Source organism: Penicillium concentricum (assembly GCF_028827145.1).
Source record: "Penicillium concentricum strain IBT 3081 chromosome Unknown utg000001l_segment0_segment0, whole genome shotgun sequence".
Taxonomy (NCBI): domain Eukaryota; kingdom Fungi; phylum Ascomycota; class Eurotiomycetes; order Eurotiales; family Aspergillaceae; genus Penicillium; species Penicillium concentricum.
In genome coordinates, this window is record NW_026622754.1 from 4,834,359 (window position 1) to 4,853,676 (window position 19,318).

The window sequence follows — 19,318 nt, forward strand, 5'->3', positions numbered from 1 at the left end:
ATGACGAGCATCAAGGTTGCCATTGTCGGAGTATGTCAGTCCAATGTCCCGCATACTTTTCCATTCGCTGACATTATCCCTAGGCTAGCGGAAATCTCGGTCCTGCAGTGCTCAAGGAGCTGCTGACCGCAGGCTTCGATGTGACTGTCCTCACCAGACAAGGCAATAACAAAACTTTTGACTCCCGTGCCCATGTCGCAGAAGTGGACTATGAGTCCCTCGACTCGCTCAAGGCTGCTCTGTCCGGTCAGGATATTGTAGTCAACACTCTAAATGTTGGCGCAGTTCCCAAGTCCATCCATCTACGCTTGGTCGATGCAGCAGTGGCAACTGGTGTGAAGCGGTTCATCCCTTCAGAATATGGCTGCGACACCACAAATCCCAACGCTTCCAAATCGCCTGTCTTTGGCGATAAGGTCAGCGTTCAGGAACATCTTAAGAACGTCGCTCAGCAATCGGGCCTCAGCTACTCGCTGCTCATTACTGGCCCCTTCCTTGACTGGGGTCTTGAGAAAGGCTTCGTGCTCAATCTTGCTGGTCCGGCTGTATTATATGACGGCGGCAATCGCCAGTTTAGCTCAACGACTCTCAGTGGCATCGGCAAGGGAGTTGTTGGAATTATCAACAACCTCGAAGCCACCAAGAACTCCACAATTTATATTAATGAGGCTAGGGTCACACAGAAAGAGCTGCTGGAATTGTCTGGCAAGAGCGTTGAGACGAAGGTTGTTTCCACCACAGACCTGGAAAAGGAGGCTTATGCAGAACTGGCTAAGCCATCCCCGAACCCGGCAATCTTTGCTGGGAAATTTATTCTGCGGAGTATCTTCGGTGAAGGACATGGCTCTCTTTTCGATGCCGAGAAGCTCTCTAACGATTTGTTTGGCTTGAAGACTCTGTCCAAGGAGGAAATTCGCGGTCTTATCCCCCAGTGAATGCTCTTTTCAATATGTAACTAGTCTCAGATATCACATACATATACTCGATTCGGTCTATGATCTCTTTCGGCTCTCGAAAAATCCTCAAGAGAAGGCAGATGTCTTTTGGGAATTCCACCCGTGACCAAGTTTATCGTAGCTTGAATTTGAACCAGTATCCTGTTTTATTGTTGTGGTTTTGGCTATCAGAGTTGTCATGGACCTCATTAGACACAGATGTGAGCCATGTAAGCCCAATCCATCAACACATATCAAGGTCAAACAGATTAAAATTAAACCACATTGTTCAATATCCCATACTCATAACCAATTACGTCGAAATTCGGTTGCTCTCGAACTTTCATCCAACTCTTGGATGAAGTCTTGATCGACTGCGAATAGTACATCCACAGTTCCTTTCCCTTTTCCCGCATTTATAACAGATGTCCACTCCACATGAACAGCTAAATGAAGTGGTCAGTCTTTAATGGAGTTTATGGGGACAATATTCGGCTTACCGTATGTGCTGGCAGCCAGAGATACGCTCTATCATTCTAGAGCAATTTGAACATCGTTGCCACCTCTTCTTCTTTGCCAGCTTTTCCAGCAAATAGTCATTGATTTCCTCGGCTTCCTGAGCAACGCTGTAATTGTTGGCATTCACATAGGTGCAATCACCTCTATGTCCTTCCTTTTTGCAATCGGTGCAAGTTCGAACGGTACAGAACTCGCAGGTGCCCACCCCACGACGGATGTTCTGTGGCAGGATATAGCGAGCGCAGGTTGAGTTTGAACAATAAGTTCTATGAGAGTCGTAGACTTCGGTCTTCCGTGCCTTGTATCTCTTCGTCATCTCGATTCCTATCATATCCTCGACCGTGGTAGATGGACGAATCGGCAGGCGGCAGCATCGAGGAGGAAACAAGGCGTTGTTCGCAAGCGAATTTTCAAAAAGGTGCATAATACATTTGCGACAATAACTGTGAGCACATTCTGTTTGAATCATATCCGACACCGGATACTCTTCCGTACAAGATACACACTCATGCAAAGTCTGGACCTCGTCTTCGCTTTCGGCGACATCATTCGAGCTTTCATGTAAGCCCTCATCACTATCATCCGAGATGATATGTGTCATTCTTTTCAGTGGCATGGCTGCGCCCCTCGTGCTCCTCAGGGTTGCTCTGTATCCCCCAATTTCAATCCGGAATTCTCCCGGCTGTACTAGGGCTCGCTTGGTGTCCTCATTCTGACCTGAGTCTATATCACAGTCCATGTGGTGGTCCATTGATATCATGGACAAAATCTTGGATTCTCTTGCAAGGTGAGATAGTTTTTGAAAGATCAAACATGATGGCCATGTTTGCCAAATCTTCCTTTTTAAGTGAAGTCATAATGAGGAGTATAATGATGGATGCTGTAAAATAGTAATTTGTATCGTATTTACAGAAAAGCATACTGGAATCTAGATTGGAGAAACTTAAAGCGAACTCCTATGTCCAATTTTGTAGAGCTATTACTCAAGTGTTGAGATATCAAGCACCAAGGTTATCAACCAGTCAAGTTTCATAGGACAATGTTCTCATTATTGAGTAAATAGTAAGTTATTAAGCAATTTAGGCTATTTCTCGTGAGATAAATAAGATTGACTACCCCCAAGGGCCACATGTTTTGGCCTTCCATTTCAACTGCACTTCACTTGCATCCATACTCATCTCCCAGTTGACCAGTCGTGCCTTCTCATGTGCGCTCCGAGGCAATCTTGGAGCACCCCCTTGACTCGGCTGGTTTAGGGCCGCTCGTAAAGATTCTCTTCCTCTGCATAGATACACTTGCATGTTTTCCACGGCTTTCCGCAAAAGTAACAAAACTCGAACTTGCAGATGCACCTAATAGATGTGAGTCCAAAGACCTGCACTGTCAAAGATGAAGAGAATAATCAAATAGTAAATGAAATTGTCCTTACGTGATGTGGTTACAGCCTGTGCTCAGCTCAATCAGACGACTGCAGTTCGAGCATCGTTGCCATTTCTTGCACTCCGCCAATTCCTCCAGAAGCGCATCAAGCTTATATACACACCTTCCCTCATGGACATGCTTCTTACACTTCCTGCATGTGCGCACTCCACAGCTTGTGCATTTGCAAACCACATCTCGAGTCGCCTTTCGTGGGAGATATTCAGCGCACTTCGAATTGCAGCAATATGTCCTATCGGGGTCGCTAAGCTCGATTGCCTTCTCCTTGTGCTTTTGAATCAATGCGGGTCCGATCATCTCCTCCGAGGCTGCAATTGATCTGCGGCAGCATTGAGGGGGAAACAAAGATTCATCACGCAAAGAATCCGTGAACAGGCGGATTAAGCAAGCCTTGCAATAGAAGTGTGAGCACTTCGTTTTGATCATATCGTCTTGGGGTTGCTCGTCCCGGCAGGATACACACTCACTCCAAATCTCGGATTTGGGAGAGCCGTCCAAGTTGATGGCATTCTCGAGTGAGTCACCAAGTTTCTGAATGGCGATAGGAAGGGATTTGGAAGAAGATCTACTTCTCTCGTACTTGGACAAATCATTTTCTGTCTCTAGTCCCATTGACATCGCTGTGCCCATGTTGAAGTTGCTCATGCTGATTTTGCTTCTAGTATCTCTTAAATCTTGGGTCACAGTGTGATTTTTATTGCACTGTGTTGGTCTCCTCGTTTGTGTTCACCAGGAATAGCTGTAGGACTGGAGACTTTGTATCCTGATCCGTATCTTAGTCCATGTGATGAAGATGGGGCTTTGGATATTGCTAAGTGAAAGACGTGCTAGAAAATATAGTCGTTAGAATAGCTTGGAGCTTCTGCAAAAGAGGGAAAGAAGCAAATAGGTTGGTGGTGAGGTTGATACTACGTAACTATACCCATGTGAATGCCTGGGAAACATGGCTGCCACGCAGCACGAATAAAACGACATATTACTGGCGATCTTTCAAAGGCTTTTGTTTTGGCACCATATCTCAGAGTCGTTCAAAATTATTTGCTTTTTTCGTATGAGATCAGCAAATTATCTTACTGACCTTCCAAATATAGGGCCTTAAAAAGTCTCTATAACCTTTTTGTCACGTATCTATATTGTCATGTATCTCATTTCTCACTTATATAGCAATATAAATAATCAATTTGCTGCCGTAAGCGAGTTCAAATAACTGACAGCTAATATCCCATATTCCTCCAAGCCAAGTATACTAGAGCCACATACTTTACTCTCCAGGCCAAGTGCAATCAGAATAGCCCTGATTCATTATCCACACAGCCTTTTTGGCATCGCTTGGATTCATGAAATTTGATGGTTCGGTCTCCGTGTCACCTTCGGACAATCGCAAGTTTTCCACTTTTTTCCGCAGTAGTAGCACTACTGGTACGGGCGACTAAGTGTCCCACCTGGACACAACTCTTTAATTGGATTATATTGCCAGGTAGTAGTTTAGTCCTCACTTTCTAGGGCTACGAGGAAATAAAGTCTCCAGTCAAGATTCTATTAACTTGTTTACCATATGTATACTCTAAGTGTATTTAATTGATACTTCATAATTATATCTCTATGGTAATTCCATACTATAAACTAGTTTCATTCATTTCGTAGAAAGAAACCACAAAAGGCTAGTAAAAAGACCAGATTAAGGAGTAGGATTAAGCCTACATAGCTCATAGTGTTAAACAATGTAGTGTACTATATACTCCTTACCTTTCCTTAGCTTCTCGGCCTTAACTTCTTAGGTACCCTTACGAAGTAGTATACAAATACAAATGGAAATGCCATATATACTTCGAGAGGGCGGTAGCTTCTGGTCAGGTAGTATCCAATAAGAGAGTTATGTCCAGGTGGCACACTTAGTCCCCCGTACACTGGGCTCTGCAAATACAACTATCAGATGTTAGTAATCATGAGTAGCTTGGAGAAGTTGGAAAGGGCTAACAAAAGCACTTACGTGATATGAGGACAGCCCTGGTTAAGCTCAATTACACGGCCGCGTTTATTGCACCGTTGCCATTCATTCTGCTTGATCAGTTTCTCGAATGGCTGCTCGAGCTGATATAGACACCTGCCCCTGTGGGCACTCTTTTTGCACTTCCTGCACGTGCGTACACCACAATTGCAGGTGGAAACTGTTTTGAAAGTAAAATCTGGCCAAAATTTCGTTGCCAGGAGAATATATCGAGAGCATGTTGAATCTGAACAGTAGGTTCGGTCAGGATCGCTAAGCTCAGTTTATCTCTTCTTTGGTTCTTGAGCCAATGCAGATCCTATCGTCTTCTTCATATCCGACCCTTAGATTGGCTTGTGGCAACATTGAGGGGGGAACAAGGATTCATCTTCCAAAGATTTCGTGACCATGCGAATTAAGCAATTCTTGCAATAGAAGTGGAAGCACTGTGTTCTGAAGACTTCGCTGTAGACTTCTCTACATGAGATGCAGATCTCGGGCTAGTAGGACTCGGCCGAACCCAGTATTTTGATAGAACGCATGAGGTTCTTGAGAGAGTGGACTAGCTTTTGAGTAAAGGTAGATAAAATTTGGCGAATGTCTTCGTTTTTTTGGGCAACGACGTCTCTTTTGCTTCCTCTCCTGCCGACAAAGCTGTGGCTATCTGGAAGTCATTCCATATGGTTCTTTGTCTTTGGATTTCGAATTTCCATATATGAAGTGCGACCCCCGGCCGTGCTCTACTTCTTCTAGTCTGTTGGCTGGTTGATGTGTATCATTCAGCAGCAGTTGCGCTTCGAGCCTGTCAATCTTGTCGTTCGCGTCTTCCAGCAGCAACTTCAATATTGGGAACTCTGTATCTTGGTGTGTATCTTGATCCATCTTATGAGGAGGGCTCTCAAACAACGCGTAGGCTTTCGCAAGCAGGGTGAACTACAAAGGAAGTTGCAAAGCTGACTCTGGAAGTAACCAGCCGGCGAACCTCTGAATACTAAGACTTCCACACAAAAAACTCGAATCTGTACAAAGTGTCTTGGCTAACGAAAGTCTATTCAAAGACCTTGTCTCTACTTGAATAAGTGTATGACGAAGTATGGTGATTCGTGCTGTAAGTATGAGATCGATATCAGTCGATATTCCAAGCGATCATTGTTATCACTATTCTTTTTTGTTCTTTGGTCTATTTTGTTATGATGCATCTATAATTGTTTTCTTCCCTGTAATGTCCTTTTCAAGTATAGATGCCACTATAGGAAGGGCTTAAAATGGAAATGATGAGTCAGCTGCCTTAATCCCGCTATCTCCGGGTAAAGTCGGTCCCCGAGGTCCGCCAATAACTTCGTCTACGACACTATCAACTCGGAGCTCTCCAACTTACCAACTTTTTGCATACTCGCTGGGCTCTAATCACACCAAACTCGCAACAGCCACCCAACTCGCCCAAGATGCAGGGCTTCAGTAAGTCCCGATTCCATCTCAAAGAACATGCGAAACAGCTAACTAACATGACATCTCACTAGACATGGGACGGTCAGCAAAATATCCAAATATCCACATAGCCACCAAGCTGACATTTTCAACAGATATGTCCCCCCAGATCAAGAAGGCGTGACAACGGGAAACAAACTCGCGGGGAAGCACGCTCTCGGCGCGCGCGCGCGCCACCTGCACACAACCGGCGCATTAATCGTGCGCTTCGAAATGCCTTTCGCGGTATGGTGCGAGACCTGCAAACCACACCCCATAATAATTGGTCAAGGCGTGCGCTTCAACGCAGAGAAGAAAAAAGTCGGCAACTATTACTCGACGCCGATTTACAGCTTCCGCATGAAACACACCGTCTGCGGCGGAACCATCGAAATCAGAACAGACCCTCAGAACACTGCGTACGTTGTGACCGAAGGCGGGCGCAAACGAGACACCGGCGAAGACAAAGAACTGCAGCCTGGCGAAATCGCCATCAAACCGTACGCGCGAGAGATGGATCCCGCTGAGAAAGATCCTTTTTCGAAGATTGAGGGGAAGATTGAGGACAAGCTTCGTGCGAAGACGGAGGCGACTCGAATTCTTGAGCTTCAGGAACGGCAGAAGCGTGATTGGGAGGACCCGTATGAGAAGTCTATGCGGTTGCGGAGGGCCTTTCGGCAGGAGAGGAAGGGACTTGAGAAGACGGCGGCGAAGACTGAGGCCCTTAAGGATAAAATGAGTCTTGGGATTGAGCTGTTGGACGAGACGGAGGGTGATCGGCAGAGAGCCCGCATGGTGGAGTTTGGTGAGAACCTGGTTGATGTCGGCTCGCATGCTTCCCGCGTGACTCGTGTTCGACCTATGTTTGAGCAGCCGGCGGAAACGCCTGCACGAAAGACAGGACCGGGAGAAAAGAAATCTCGTTCCTCAAAGCGACCTCGGAAGGATGATCTGGTTGCGACACGGAAAGATTCTCTCCGCCGTGAGCTGGCTGGGAATACCCGTGCTATTATTGATCCGTTCTTGGTGAATGATGCAGAGAACGCATGGCAACCTAAGAAGAGGAAAACCGTCGCCGCTTCGACTCCATCACTCCGTCAAGATTCCAGTGGCATAGAACTTGCTTCCTCTGCCGGGGCACCGACACCAACACCAGCGCTGGTTAGCTACCCTTCCGACTCGGAGTGACTTTGAATCCGGCTTTGCGGACTACTTATTCATCGGGGCAGGCGTTCTTTGAACTTTATTGCATTATTGAGATACCCACTTTGTACTAAACTTTCGATCATAGCATTGCGCTTGAATCATTCATCCCAGCATACCTGGAACGGACATCAGACCACTTGTAAATATCCCGCGACTCAATATCCGGCCAGTATTACCATCGCAGCAGTGCAAAACAGATAATACGAAGTTCAACTCGGACAAGTTGTATGTATAAGATGAAGATATTGAAACAAGAATAGTGGGAAAACCCCGATATAGTAAGACAGGGTATCCTGCGTAGTTATTACATACAGTAGAATCACAAGAGCACAGAGTGAAACAGGATTCAACAAAAGAAAGTCATGCTGCATCACGACTAATAGCTCACAAATATGCCAAATCAACGCGAAATTTGGCGTTTACCGAAAAATGAGACTGTTGCTGCGCGGGTACGAGCAGGTTCTGGCTCGGGGGCTCGGGGGACTTCTAAATTGGGTGTGGTCGAGGGACTGGGAGACTCGGAGGATGCTTGCCGGGAGAGATTGGCAAGTTCGCCAATGAGTCTGGAGGGATCAGCATGATTCCTAGATTAACACGACCATATATTTGACTGACCTGTGGTGCTCGCTGTACCAATCATCATTGGCTGTTCGAATGTGCTTAAGCTGTTCCTGAATGCTTGCCATCTATGGAATGCATTAGTCTCATTATACACTAATATAGTCTTCATAAATCATGTGAATGGGTGGAATGCGGGAAGATCTGATGAGTAGGAAGACTTCTTCAATCGGGGATCTCCCACCGTTCCCTCAATGGATGGGCCTAGGTCCTCACCTTCCGTCGTGGCTGGACCCCCATCTTCAGCATTCTCGCTCCCCTCATCAGCTGTCGCCCATCGGCTAGCCTCCAATCCCGAAGAGCTGCTCTTCTCTCCACTGTCTTCCTTCAGAACTACGAGCTCGGTTTCGAGTTCGCGGACCCGTCGCCGGCTGGCAGCGATGTTGGAATCAAGATCGCCAAGCTGGTTGAGGAGACCCATGTTCTTGTCGATCTGGTCGTTCAGGTCACGTTCACCAGCTTCAAGCTTCTCGGACAAGGTCTTGTTTTGGTTCTTGCAATCAACGAGCGAGTCGGAGATGGCGGCGTTATCGGCCTTGACCTTGAGAAGTTGGTCGCGGGACTCAGAGAGCTGCTTCATAATCGACTCAAGATGCGACTTCTGGCTGTCCGAGTCCTTGGCAAGCTTCTCGAGCTCACCCACCTGGGCGACCGCAGCCTGGTACTTCTCTCCAAGTGTAGCATGGTCAGCCTGGATCTTGGCGAGCTCAGCTGAGTAACGACCCTCGATTTCCCTGGAAGCAGTGGTGGCAGATTCCTGTACGGCAAGGTGGGCCTTCTCAGAGTCAGCAAGCCTGGCCTGCAGATCAGCGACTGTGGCCTTCAAGTCATCCAGGGCGGAGGTGTCTTGGGCAGCAGCCTTGGCCTGAGACAACTGCTCGTTGGCACTGGTCAGTGCTGCATCGTGGGCATTTTGGAGATCGTTAATCTTGACCTTGTTAGAAGCTTCGAGCTCCTCCCTGAGGCCGGACAGCTTGGACTCATGCATGGTTAGAAGCTGCTCAATTGCATTTCCGTGCTCGGCATCGATCTCAGCAGCCTTGGAGGCTTGAACGGCCTCAATTTCGGCTTGGATTTTGGTTTTAGTGTCTTCAAATCCCTGCTGCAATTCGGCAATTGCCTTGCTGTGCTCAGCATCGATCTCAGCAGCCTTAGATGTTTGGGCAGCCTCGATCTCAGCCTGGAGCTGGACTTTGGTCTGTTCAAAGCCCTTTTGCAGTTCGGCGATTTGCTGCTCATGAAGCTCAGCATCAGCCTTGCTAGAACTCTGCAAAGCGGAAAGCTCGGCTTGCAACTTCGCCTGAGTCTCTTCGAATTGATTCTGAAGTTCGGCGGTCTCCTTTTCACGACCCTCAGTGTGGGTAGCAATCTCACGAGCGTGGCTTTCGAGTGCCGTCTTCAATTCAGCCTCAAGCGACTGAACTCGGGTGGCGTGGATAGACTCCAAGTCCTTGTTTGTGGCGAGCAACTCATCGTGCTTCGCCTGAAGATCACTCATAGCACTGTCATGAGAGCCCGATGCCTCCTTGGCCCGCTCCAACTCGGATGCGAGGTGAGCAGCATGCTCAGCCTTCAACTCTTCCAAGGCCTGTGCGTGCTTTTCCGACACACCTGCAGCCTCCAGGGTGTGTTTCTCGAGAAGGAATACGGCTTCCGCCGCCTTCTGCTCCAGTGCCTTCATCTTATTGTCCTTCTGAGCACCCTCCTGCTTGGAGTGATCTTCAACATCCCGTAGAGTGCGGTGGATAGCTTCGGCTTCAGCTTGCTTGCTCTGCATCTCTTCGAGCAGCGCGTTGATTTTCCCAGTGCCGGTGGACAGCTGCGATTCCAGCGACTCACACTTGTGTCGAAGAGCGTCAATTTCCTGGATGGCAAGGTCTTGTGCAGAGGCATTACCCTCATCCAATGCACGGCGGGACTCGCCGAGGGCATTCTCGGAGGCCTCCAGCTTTTCTTGCAGCAACTTGAGTTCTGCTTCATGCGTGGTCTTAAGCTCAGCAACAGCATCTTCTTGTGCCTTCTGGGCAGTGGCCTTAGACGCCTCGATGGCATCACGGAGTTCCTGAAGTTGCACGGTGTGTTCTATCCCGCTCGACTCTGCCGCCGCCATGGCAACAGTGAGCTTCTCTGCGTGGGAAGCGGAAATATCACTAATAGCAATTTCGTGTTCAGCCTTGAGGCTTGCGATAGCAGCCTCGTGGGCAGTCTCCACCTCCTCGACCTTTGATGACAATTCAGTGGCCGCGGTGTCGCGTGCCTCCTGGAGCTCATTTTGAATCTTCTCCAGGGCCTGTTTAAGCTCCCTGATTTCTTGATCCTTCTCGACAATCAAAGTGCTCGGCTCAGGGCTTTCTTGCATAACAGACTCGGCTGCAGCAAGCTTCGCCTCGAGGGAGGCTACTTGTTCTTGAAGACTAGAGACACTCTCCTGAGCAGCCTCTTCGGCAGCGCGAACCTCCTGCTCCTTGAGCGTATTCAACTTAACAATTTCCGTGTTAAGATTATCCATGACCTGGTCCCGGCCCTTGAGTTCTCGGTTGAAATGGTCAAGTGCCTGTGCTTTCTCTTCCTCCAGGGCAAGTTTCTGGAACTCAAGTTCCTTTTTCAGAGCGCCAATCTGCTCTTCAAAGTGAGCAGCTGCAGACTTGTACTCTGCCAGCTCTTTTTCGATAGCCTCAAGTTGGGTTTGGTGTGTGGACTTGAGCTCATCAAGAAGGGCAACTGTCTTGTCATCTCCCTGAGCGGCGGCGGATTGTCTAGCTTCCTCCAGTTCCTTTTGCGAGCTCTCCTCCAACTCTTTCCGTTGGGACTCCGCTTCGTCTAGTTGCGCTTGCAGGGCCTGGAGCTCCTCGGCATGGGCTGATGCCAACTTCTCAATACCTGCGGTGTGGCTCGCACGAACGGCCTCGGTGGCACCAGCATCACCCAAGGGCTCTTCGGCCGAGACAGAAAGCTGGCTGAGCTTCTCATTGACAGCCTCCAACTCAGTTTTCAAACTAGCTACGGTCTCCTCGCTCTCTGTGAGCTTAGTCTGGAGGGCCTGCAGCTTCTCAGAATCACCAGCTCGAGCAATTGAGCCAGGAAGCGTACTCAATCGCTTCTTAGGGTCAGCCGCAGTGGTAGATCTAACGGTGCTCGAAGTCGAAGTCGGCCGAGTAGTAGCAGGTCTAGTGGTGGAGGTGGCAGTGGCAGTCCGGCTTACAGGTGTCGCCGATGAAGTCAGCCTGCCCACGGGCTTGCTCGTCGAGGTCGCGGTGCGCGCAGTTGTGGTGGCGGGCTTCCTCTCGGCGGCGGTACCAGCAATACTCGATCTACGATCGATGGAAGACGAGGTGGGTTTGAGAGGGGGCCGGGTGGAGGGGGTACCGGCCATAGACATGCGCTTCGCAGTGCCAGAGATTCCCCGCCTCTCGTCTCCCGAGCTCGCCACAGACCGAGGCTTCTCGTCTGCAGAGCTGCTGACTGACATGCGAGAACGGTGAGACGAGACAGTTGAGGTGCTCAGTGGCTTCCGGGTGGTTGTCGTGGTCGGGGGACGAGTGGGAGGTTTGTTCAGGGTGCTGGCGGTGGACGTGCGGGTGGTGCCCGTCATGGGTTTCGATGCAGAGGAAGAGGTGGGCCGTTTGGTGGTAGCTGTTCCAGATAGAGGACGCTTCGCGGTGCCAGGTGTACCAGGGCTAGCCTTGGCCAGAGAGGCTGCGGGGTTCTCCTTGGATACCTCGGGGTTGGGCTTAACCAACTCTTCGCCTCCGGAGACGACACTCGCCTCTATCGGGGTAGCCGGGGGCTCATTTTCATCGACCTCCACAGGAGCAGGGGCGACGACCGGTTCGTCGTTTGAGGACATATCGGTAGATTTTTCGGGATTAATGTATTAAAAAGGGCAAGCTTCGTGGTAAGGTTCAGTTGGCGTGTACGAGTGAGCTGTCTGCGAAAAGCGTTGTCAGCTTCAGTTGAGCAAATTCAAACCCCTAAACACCTGATCGCCCAGCCGGTATGGTTTCCCCAGCTTCGAGCTCTCAAATTCATGCAACTCCATTGACCTCGTCAGGAGCTTGTAGCGTGCTGAGTACAAGGCTAAGATATGTCCCAGTTGCGCAAAATATTCCAACTGTGCCCGTGGCATAATTGAGTGCCATTGTCCAGCTCAACCGAAGCTCCCGTCTATAAACAAACATGCAGAAAAGAGAAGAATGTACTCACGCGCCGCCCAACCGTTCCAATGGGATTTCTTCACAATTACTCGAAGACTGATCTCCAGACCAAGAGAAGTCCAGACCACAGTTGTTCAAAAAAAAAAAAGCAAATAAACCGACAAAAGCAAACGGTGTCAAGATGCCTTGGGGAAGAAAAGGGGAAAGCGGGAAAAAGAGAAAGCGGTGTCGATTTAAGAGGGGGATCGCCGCTGCTCTATACTTTGTCGGCTTTCTCTATAGACACCCCCTAAATGGGGTCCGGGGTATCCCCTTACATTGTACTCTTTTATCTCTAGTTGTTTTCGATCATATAGGTCGACTTTGAATGAGTTCGACATCATTATATGTTCATTTTTTGCTTTGCAGCTCTGTATCTATCCATTATAATAGCCTGGTCTTTGTACACTACTCCGTAGTACCTTGGGAGGGTATATGTAAAATATAGGTACCCAAGATGTCTCGGAAACAGAATCAGGAGCCCGACGAGATTTCTCCTATACCCAGGGCAATCTCACGAATGACATATTGAACTTTTACCAGAATATCCTTCTTCTAATAGAAGGAAAGGGCTTAGCCGAGGCATATGTGCATAGTATACACCGACATAGTTGACATCCATGGATATTCAAAACAATGTCTATGGTTCGCCGTCTGTGGTTCGCGGAATCCCACACTCCCATACTTTTAAGGACAGATTCAAATCTGGTTCTCTTTTGACCTCCATCGCAAAAGGGTATTTCAAATCAAGTCTACATGCCGTATCCCTTTCATCAATGTCTTTTCCTAGCCCTTCGCTCATAAATCATCCAACCCGAGTTTGATGGCTTGGCTCTGGATATGTTGCAAGATCCGCTCGGAAAGTTGACCGCCGATTGTGTTGTCACACTTGATATCGATATATCGATCTTCCCCTATTAATACCGTCAGAATAGCATATAGCATGAGAATTGAAAAGCCTTACCCCCATATAATTGTAAGCCCTCACGGAGTGCAATCTTCTCTGCATAGGTCCATCGTCCACAAGAGATATGGCTGTCGACCTCTTCCAACTCAAAGTGCTTGTACGGTAGAGGGCGTTGAGGAATGCGAGTTGTCTCACGTAGCCGGCCGTCTTTTAGTGCATCCTTGAGAGTCTTCACATGGCGCAACACTTTTCTAGAATAAGCCATTACGCTCCCACTAATGACATAATGCATCTGGGCGAGGGAAGATATCCTATCACAGGACCCCCAAAGCAAATCCAGGATAATGCGAAAATGTCGGGCGCCCCGATCATTTACGGTCTTGTAGGTCTTGAATCCGAGTATGATCAAGTCAATCAGACGGGGAACAATATGGGCTTCGAGCTGATTTATCAGGTGTGCACCATTCTCTTCATTTTCTGGGGCTTCGGTGTATACGATCCACTGGGTCTCTTTAAAAATGCTGTTGGCAATGAGGCTGCACTGGTTTTTCAAGGAAGAAGCTGAAGCAGGATCGTTGGTCATGGTTTCAAACAGATCTCGCAGTCGCTCAATGAGCTTTATGATGCCCCTGAAATGCTCTTTCGTGGAGGGATCAGCGTGGGCTTTCAGTGTTTTTCTTGTTTGGCGGATTGCTTCCCAGGTATCCTTGAAAACGGATTCTTTAATGGTCTCAGTTAGCCACGTGAAGATATTGGGGCGAGTGCTTTGATGGTCCTGGTTTGGGCGAGGTGGTTTGATTGTCGGTATCTCTGGTATTTCCTGAAGCTGCGACGAGGCATTTTGAAATTCTCGAGCACTTTCTGAAAGGCGACTTATATGTGTGCCATCACTTTGATTTCTTGGTATACTCTCGAGGATCTGCACCTCTAGTGTGTTTTCATTCGCGACCTGTTGGGGGGTGTTGAATGATTCTGGACTTCGGGTGGAGAATGATCATCTGCCTCTTCTTCATCTCCATATTCGGATTCGTCTTCAGATGCATTGTCTTGTGCGTCTCTAGCTTCCTTTCCAGCTTGATCACCTGCCTCTTCTTCATCTTCATATTCAGGTCCGTCTCCAGATGTGTCATCTGGTGCATCTCTGGTTTCATGTACAACCTGATGATCAGCTTGGTCCTCGTCTTCGGCTGGGAACAGATCGACTGGTTCGGGGAACGGATCGTGTTCAGGCTCGGGCTGAAGCTCGTCGCTATCATCAACCAATTCCTCCTCTCCACTGCTGCCGGATCTATCTTGAATGGATTCGGACTCGTGATCGCCTGGCCCGGATTCGTCGTTGCTAGGCTCCTTGTCTTCTTCATTGTCAGAAACGCTGGGGGTGAATCCGATCGGACGAGTTCAGGCACTTTACGATTTCTCAAACTCATCCATCTTGTATTTCTTGGTTCGGTTTGAGGAGTCTCTCGAGAGTTTGTCGGGGAGGGGGAGATAGGAATGTCAAAAATGTCGGCATGGGTGGTGCGGCGCCTTTTGGGGTCCTGTATATTTGGCGCATCATGTCCGAGTGCATTGATATTATTCAAAAGTCCAAGACTGTAGTCGGTAGATTTGTTGGATCTTTTTGGCGCCATCTTGACGCGTGGGGAAGTTAAAAAGGCAAAACGCGGTAAAGGAGCTCTAGTGGAGCCGCAAATAACATCCCGCTTCCCCTCCAACCTTCCCTCATCCTACTTCAACCTTTGGGTTTTTTTCAGCTCAACATGGCTAATGGCTTAGTTATTCGTGTGTTGTCCACTTTGGAACCCTTCAAACCGCACACCTTTATCGAACCGAACAAGAAGATTCACGAATCGCAAGATGTATCGGTTTTCCTGACCTCCAAAGCCTATACTAATATCATGACGTGGATACTACAACTCAACCGATCCATGTTTCCAATGAAGCTGGCCGATGATACTATACAAACCTGGCCTCTTGGCAGCGATGCGATACAATATTCCGCTCCGGTCCGACAATTGCAGCGACTTCTCTCGAAACTCGAAGATATCATACAGGAGGTCCCACCTGATACCGGCCCTCGGAGGTTTGGTAATATAAGCTTTCGGAGATGGTGTGAGGTGGTCGAAAGTCGCGCGTCCAGCCTGCTGAGGGAATGCCTACCGGCCGACCTCTTAGATAGGGGATCATCGAATGGGGGCGCAACGGCGGAGACGGAGTTGAAATCATATTTCTTGGGCAGCTGGGGAAGTGGCCAGCGATTGGACTATGGTACTGGTCATGAACTGAGCTTCTTGGCTTTTCTGGGTGGAATATGGAGGCTGAATGGATTTCCCGAGGCCGGTCCAGGCGTGGAGGAACGAGCTATCGTGGTCGGGGTGATCCATCCGTGCGTCCACCAAGAATCTACCACGCCGGATATACTTCATCCCTTACTGACTGTCGTCACTTAGATATCTGGAACTTGTCAGACTGCTCATTAAGACATACAACCTTGAGCCTGCTGGCTCCCACGGCGTCTGGGGTCTTGATGATCATTCCTTCGCCCCTTATATCTTTGGATCTGCACAATTCTCGCCTGCAATCAAAGAGAATGACCTAACTCCCGAAGAAGGCTCACTGGATAATGCACCTGACCCGGGCGGGGTCGCTAATGCAAATATTGTTCAAAAGGAACGCCAAACTAATCTATATTTCTCCGCTATCGGGTTTATTTATGATGTGAAGAGGGGCCCATTCTGGGAGCACAGCCGCATGTTGTTTGATATCTCTGGCATTCCAGCTGGCTGGGGCAAAATCAATAAGGTTCGCAATCTTGATAATCGGTGGGAATTTTCGCGCTAACGGGTCACACCAGGGAATGATCAAGATGTATAACGCGGAAGTTCTCTCGAAATTCCCCGTGGTACAGCACTTCCCTTTCGGGTCTTTGTTCAGCTGGGACCGTGATCCAAATGCCCCTCTGCCCCCTTCCACGGTTCATGCCACATCTGGTCCTCATGCACGCCCTGTTGCCCCGGATTCTGGTCCTCCTTCTGTTGCCGGTGCCCGTCCTATGCCTGGGGCTGGCACGCAGGCTCCCTGGGCTAAGCCCGGGTCTAGCACCCAGGCTGTTCCCCCGATGGGCTCGACAACAGCCCCATGGACTGGGATGAGAAGAGATGGGGTCCCAACCACGATGCCTAGTGGTGCGACCAGAGGTCCCTCGGCTCTTCCGGATACTTCAAGGATGCCTCCAGGCCCCATGGCACCCACCAGAGCACCCTGGTCTGCTCAGCCTCGGCCTTCGCCTTCACAGGATGGAAATGCCGAGGTGCATACCAAGGCTCCCTGGGCAAAATGATGAGGAAAAAAAGATAATACGAATATCAATGTACACTGTTGCCTCTTGTACCTGTATCAATTTGTAGGCGGAGTACTTTTTCTCCTGCCACTAGCATTAGTGTAATATTTGGTTCAACTTCGCCCAGGTGTCCTTTTTCTCGGATTCTTTCGTATGGTCTCTCATTGTTCTCTTCTACTAGCTGCGCTCAATCCGATCGTGTGTGGCTTTCCTAGCAGACTTATCGCATTGGAGGTATAGCACGATAGTTGGTTCAAGCATCAACTGAGTATTATACTGCGGTCATAGTAGCATATTGTCAGATCCCCAGACCTAGCGCTCTGAAAACTAAAAATATATATTAATGCCCTCAGTTCCATAACGCAGACTTGCAAGAATATCGCCCCCGGGATTCGTGGTTCGGCCAATACCGGACCGAATAGACTGTGTAGGCGAATCACGGCGATAGTTGCTGGACCAGTGCCAAGTAAAATCGGGCCGGAATCCACCTAATGCCAAGACCTCGGGATCGATGCCTTATCACCCTGAGGATTTGGGGCGAATTGATTGTAATTTTCACCTCTTCCAGATAGTTAGGTCCATTGTAGCATCATGAATTGCCCATCTCGGACCGATGACTTGCTACACGATGGGTGGAATCAGAACCCGCGCTTTCTTTCTCCCGACCTAACCACTCGCCAAGATCTCAATGGCATCTCAAACACACGCGAGAACAAAGATGAATCTGGTCCAGGTATTTTGCGGGGAAGCTCTAATTGGAAAGGCGTTCATCCGCTAGAGGAAAAGGATGCGGGTAATCACCTTAACGTGGGGTGCGAGGCGTCCCTGACAATGTCAGGTATGAACAGCAAACATATGTTCCTAGATAATTTTCTAACGATTGAACAGGACGCCTCGCTCCCCAAAATACTATTAAAGAAATCGGTCAACGGCCAAATCCAAATAACGATGTTTTTCCATCATATCAGAGTATCAAGGATTGGGCCTTGTGGCTCCTCTCCGTGCTCCTCGTCTCCGCAATCATTTCCTTTGACAGTCTGAAGGGGTATTTCACATCTAAACAACCCCTCATACTGGAAGCACCTGTTGCACAGCAGTATACAGAGCCCGTCAAACGATCAAGCTGTGCCCAGGGAGGTACCCGCGGTGCATACGATCTACCCTTGCACGTTGCGGCCCTCTTCATCATCCTAGCCACTTCGAGTATTGCATGTGCATTCCCCATCCTTGCAACTCGATTCCCACGGATGCATATCCCACCCGCGTTCCTTTTTTTCGTCACCCATTTTGGAACAGGTGTCCTCATCGCCACAGCATTCGTGCATCTCCTTCCCACGGCCTTTACTTCGCTGGGAGACCCATGTCTATCTAATTTCTGGACAAAAGACTACCCAGCCATGCCGGGCGCCATTGCCTTGGGTGGCATATTCCTCGTCACAGTCATCGAAATGGTATTCAGTCCAGCCCAGAATATCTGTCGTGGGGGAAACCGGGTCCCAGCCGAAAGGCCAGCTTCCTGCCCTGAGAGTGCGATGGTAGCTCCAATTCCAACCCTTGATGTTTCGGACTATTCCAACCACGCTAGAGCGCTGAGCTCGCAATCCGCTGGAAATGATGGCCGATCTCATTTGCGAGATATGGGTCCGCTGATTGGAAGGTCTGCGAGCATAAGCCGAGCTATCAATCGCATGGGCGAAGGTACTGAAGATGTAGTTCGCGTTGCATCTGCGCCTGATATCCCAACTCATCACGAGAAGGATAACGGGACTATCCAGACAGACATGGAGCGTAATGAAGACAACTTCGCCTTAACCCCTGAGCAGAAGCAGAAGAAAGAGACCATGCAGGTCTACCTTCTTGAGATGGGCATTCTTTTCCACAGTGTGTTTATTGGCATGTCACTCAGTGTATCGGTTGGGAATGAATTTGTGATTCTGCTGATTGCCATTGTATTCCATCGTGAGTTCTCCATATCCCCCTGTTTGATCGGAGCAGTGCATTTGACTAAACCGACTACAGAAACATTTGAAGGCCTGGCGCTTGGGTCTCGTATTGCCTCGCTTCCCTGGTCAGAAAAGCAAATTCAGCCTTGGATCATGTCCCTTGCATATGGATGCACGTAAGTTAATTCCCCACTCACCCCGGACTCAACAGTGCTGACAGAGGTCTAGAACGCCAATCGGGCAGGCTATTGGCCTCGCAACTCACACACTCTACAGCCCCGACTCGGAGGTTGGTCTACTTGTTGTCGGCGTCATGAATGCCATGTCAGCTGGGCTTTTGATTTTCGCCTCCCTCGTGGAGTTGATGTCGGAAGACTTTCTCAGTGACGAGAGCTGGCGCATTCTCCGTGGAAAGAGAAGGGTGTATGCCTGTATACTGGTATTTTTGGGTGCTTTCTGCATGAGCATCGTTGGTGCCTGGGCCTAAACACTCCAAGGTTTAGATGCTCTGAGATATTTGGTCTGTCACAAGCTGGACAGTCGGATACCTTCGTCAGTATAATCACAACTGGTCTAATTTTCGGGTTCAAGCGCGTATATAGAACGTTGATTGGCGGCGTTATTATAATTGGCTTTTCGGTATATAATAGCAAAAGAACATAGACCGCAGAGCGGGTTGATTGTAACCCCCAGTGTCAAGTTCGTGAGAATGTCATGAGCATATGAGTATACATATTATCTTCCCAAGAGGGGTTCAATATAA

At 48.9% G+C, this 19,318-nt stretch overlaps 9 protein-coding genes across 9 annotated transcripts; 4 read left to right on the forward strand and 5 right to left on the reverse strand.

Moving 5' to 3' along the window:
• N7517_001845 (aromatic alcohol reductase) lies at positions 1 to 935 on the forward strand (the record flags this gene model as incomplete). Its single annotated transcript, XM_056719575.1, has 2 exons — positions 1 to 30; positions 84 to 935. The coding sequence occupies 2 exons, from the start codon at positions 1 to 3 to the stop codon at positions 933 to 935; spliced, it is 882 nt and encodes a 293-aa protein (XP_056583710.1).
• A 343-nt stretch (positions 936 to 1,278) lies between these two features.
• On the reverse strand, positions 1,279 to 5,247 carry N7517_001846 (uncharacterized protein; the record flags this gene model as incomplete). Its single annotated transcript, XM_056719576.1, is given in 6 exon segments — positions 1,279 to 1,381; positions 1,436 to 2,056; positions 2,884 to 3,540; positions 4,885 to 5,028; positions 5,043 to 5,200; positions 5,224 to 5,247. 6 exon segments carry the CDS (start codon positions 5,245 to 5,247, stop codon positions 1,279 to 1,281), a joined length of 1,707 nt encoding a protein of 568 aa, XP_056583711.1.
• Positions 5,248 to 5,381: 134 nt separating this feature from the next.
• On the reverse strand, positions 5,382 to 5,763 carry N7517_001847 (Zinc finger RING/FYVE/PHD-type; the record flags this gene model as incomplete). Its single annotated transcript, XM_056719577.1, has 2 exons — positions 5,382 to 5,541; positions 5,609 to 5,763. 2 exons carry the CDS (start codon positions 5,761 to 5,763, stop codon positions 5,382 to 5,384), a joined length of 315 nt encoding a protein of 104 aa, XP_056583712.1.
• A 563-nt stretch (positions 5,764 to 6,326) lies between these two features.
• N7517_001848 (Saf4/Yju2 family protein) lies at positions 6,327 to 7,536 on the forward strand (the record flags this gene model as incomplete). The annotated part of the gene is made up of 3 exons (XM_056719578.1): positions 6,327 to 6,339; positions 6,402 to 6,411; positions 6,465 to 7,536. 3 exons carry the CDS (start codon positions 6,327 to 6,329, stop codon positions 7,534 to 7,536), a joined length of 1,095 nt encoding a protein of 364 aa, XP_056583713.1.
• Positions 7,537 to 7,656: 120 nt separating this feature from the next.
• N7517_001849 (M protein repeat protein) lies at positions 7,657 to 12,019 on the reverse strand (the record flags this gene model as incomplete). The annotated part of the gene is made up of 4 exons (XM_056719579.1): positions 7,657 to 7,847; positions 7,978 to 8,117; positions 8,170 to 8,240; positions 8,357 to 12,019. The coding sequence occupies 4 exons, from the start codon at positions 12,017 to 12,019 to the stop codon at positions 7,657 to 7,659; spliced, it is 4,065 nt and encodes a 1,354-aa protein (XP_056583714.1).
• Positions 12,020 to 12,074: 55 nt separating this feature from the next.
• On the reverse strand, positions 12,075 to 12,706 carry N7517_001850 (uncharacterized protein; the record flags this gene model as incomplete). The annotated part of the gene is made up of 3 exons (XM_056719580.1): positions 12,075 to 12,096; positions 12,376 to 12,602; positions 12,644 to 12,706. 3 exons carry the CDS (start codon positions 12,704 to 12,706, stop codon positions 12,075 to 12,077), a joined length of 312 nt encoding a protein of 103 aa, XP_056583715.1.
• A 457-nt stretch (positions 12,707 to 13,163) lies between these two features.
• N7517_001851 (uncharacterized protein) lies at positions 13,164 to 14,903 on the reverse strand (the record flags this gene model as incomplete). Its single annotated transcript, XM_056719581.1, is given in 4 exon segments — positions 13,164 to 13,279; positions 13,330 to 14,221; positions 14,251 to 14,564; positions 14,582 to 14,903. The coding sequence occupies 4 exon segments, from the start codon at positions 14,901 to 14,903 to the stop codon at positions 13,164 to 13,166; spliced, it is 1,644 nt and encodes a 547-aa protein (XP_056583716.1).
• A 129-nt stretch (positions 14,904 to 15,032) lies between these two features.
• On the forward strand, positions 15,033 to 16,612 carry N7517_001852 (serine/threonine-protein phosphatase 2A activator; the record flags this gene model as incomplete). The annotated part of the gene is made up of 3 exons (XM_056719582.1): positions 15,033 to 15,658; positions 15,723 to 16,074; positions 16,127 to 16,612. The coding sequence occupies 3 exons, from the start codon at positions 15,033 to 15,035 to the stop codon at positions 16,610 to 16,612; spliced, it is 1,464 nt and encodes a 487-aa protein (XP_056583717.1).
• A 591-nt stretch (positions 16,613 to 17,203) lies between these two features.
• On the forward strand, positions 17,204 to 19,042 carry zrfD (putative plasma membrane zinc ion transporter; the record flags this gene model as incomplete). The annotated part of the gene is made up of 4 exons (XM_056719583.1): positions 17,204 to 17,450; positions 17,501 to 18,571; positions 18,632 to 18,731; positions 18,784 to 19,042. 4 exons carry the CDS (start codon positions 17,204 to 17,206, stop codon positions 19,040 to 19,042), a joined length of 1,677 nt encoding a protein of 558 aa, XP_056583718.1.
• Between the last annotated feature and the right edge of the window lie 276 nt (positions 19,043 to 19,318).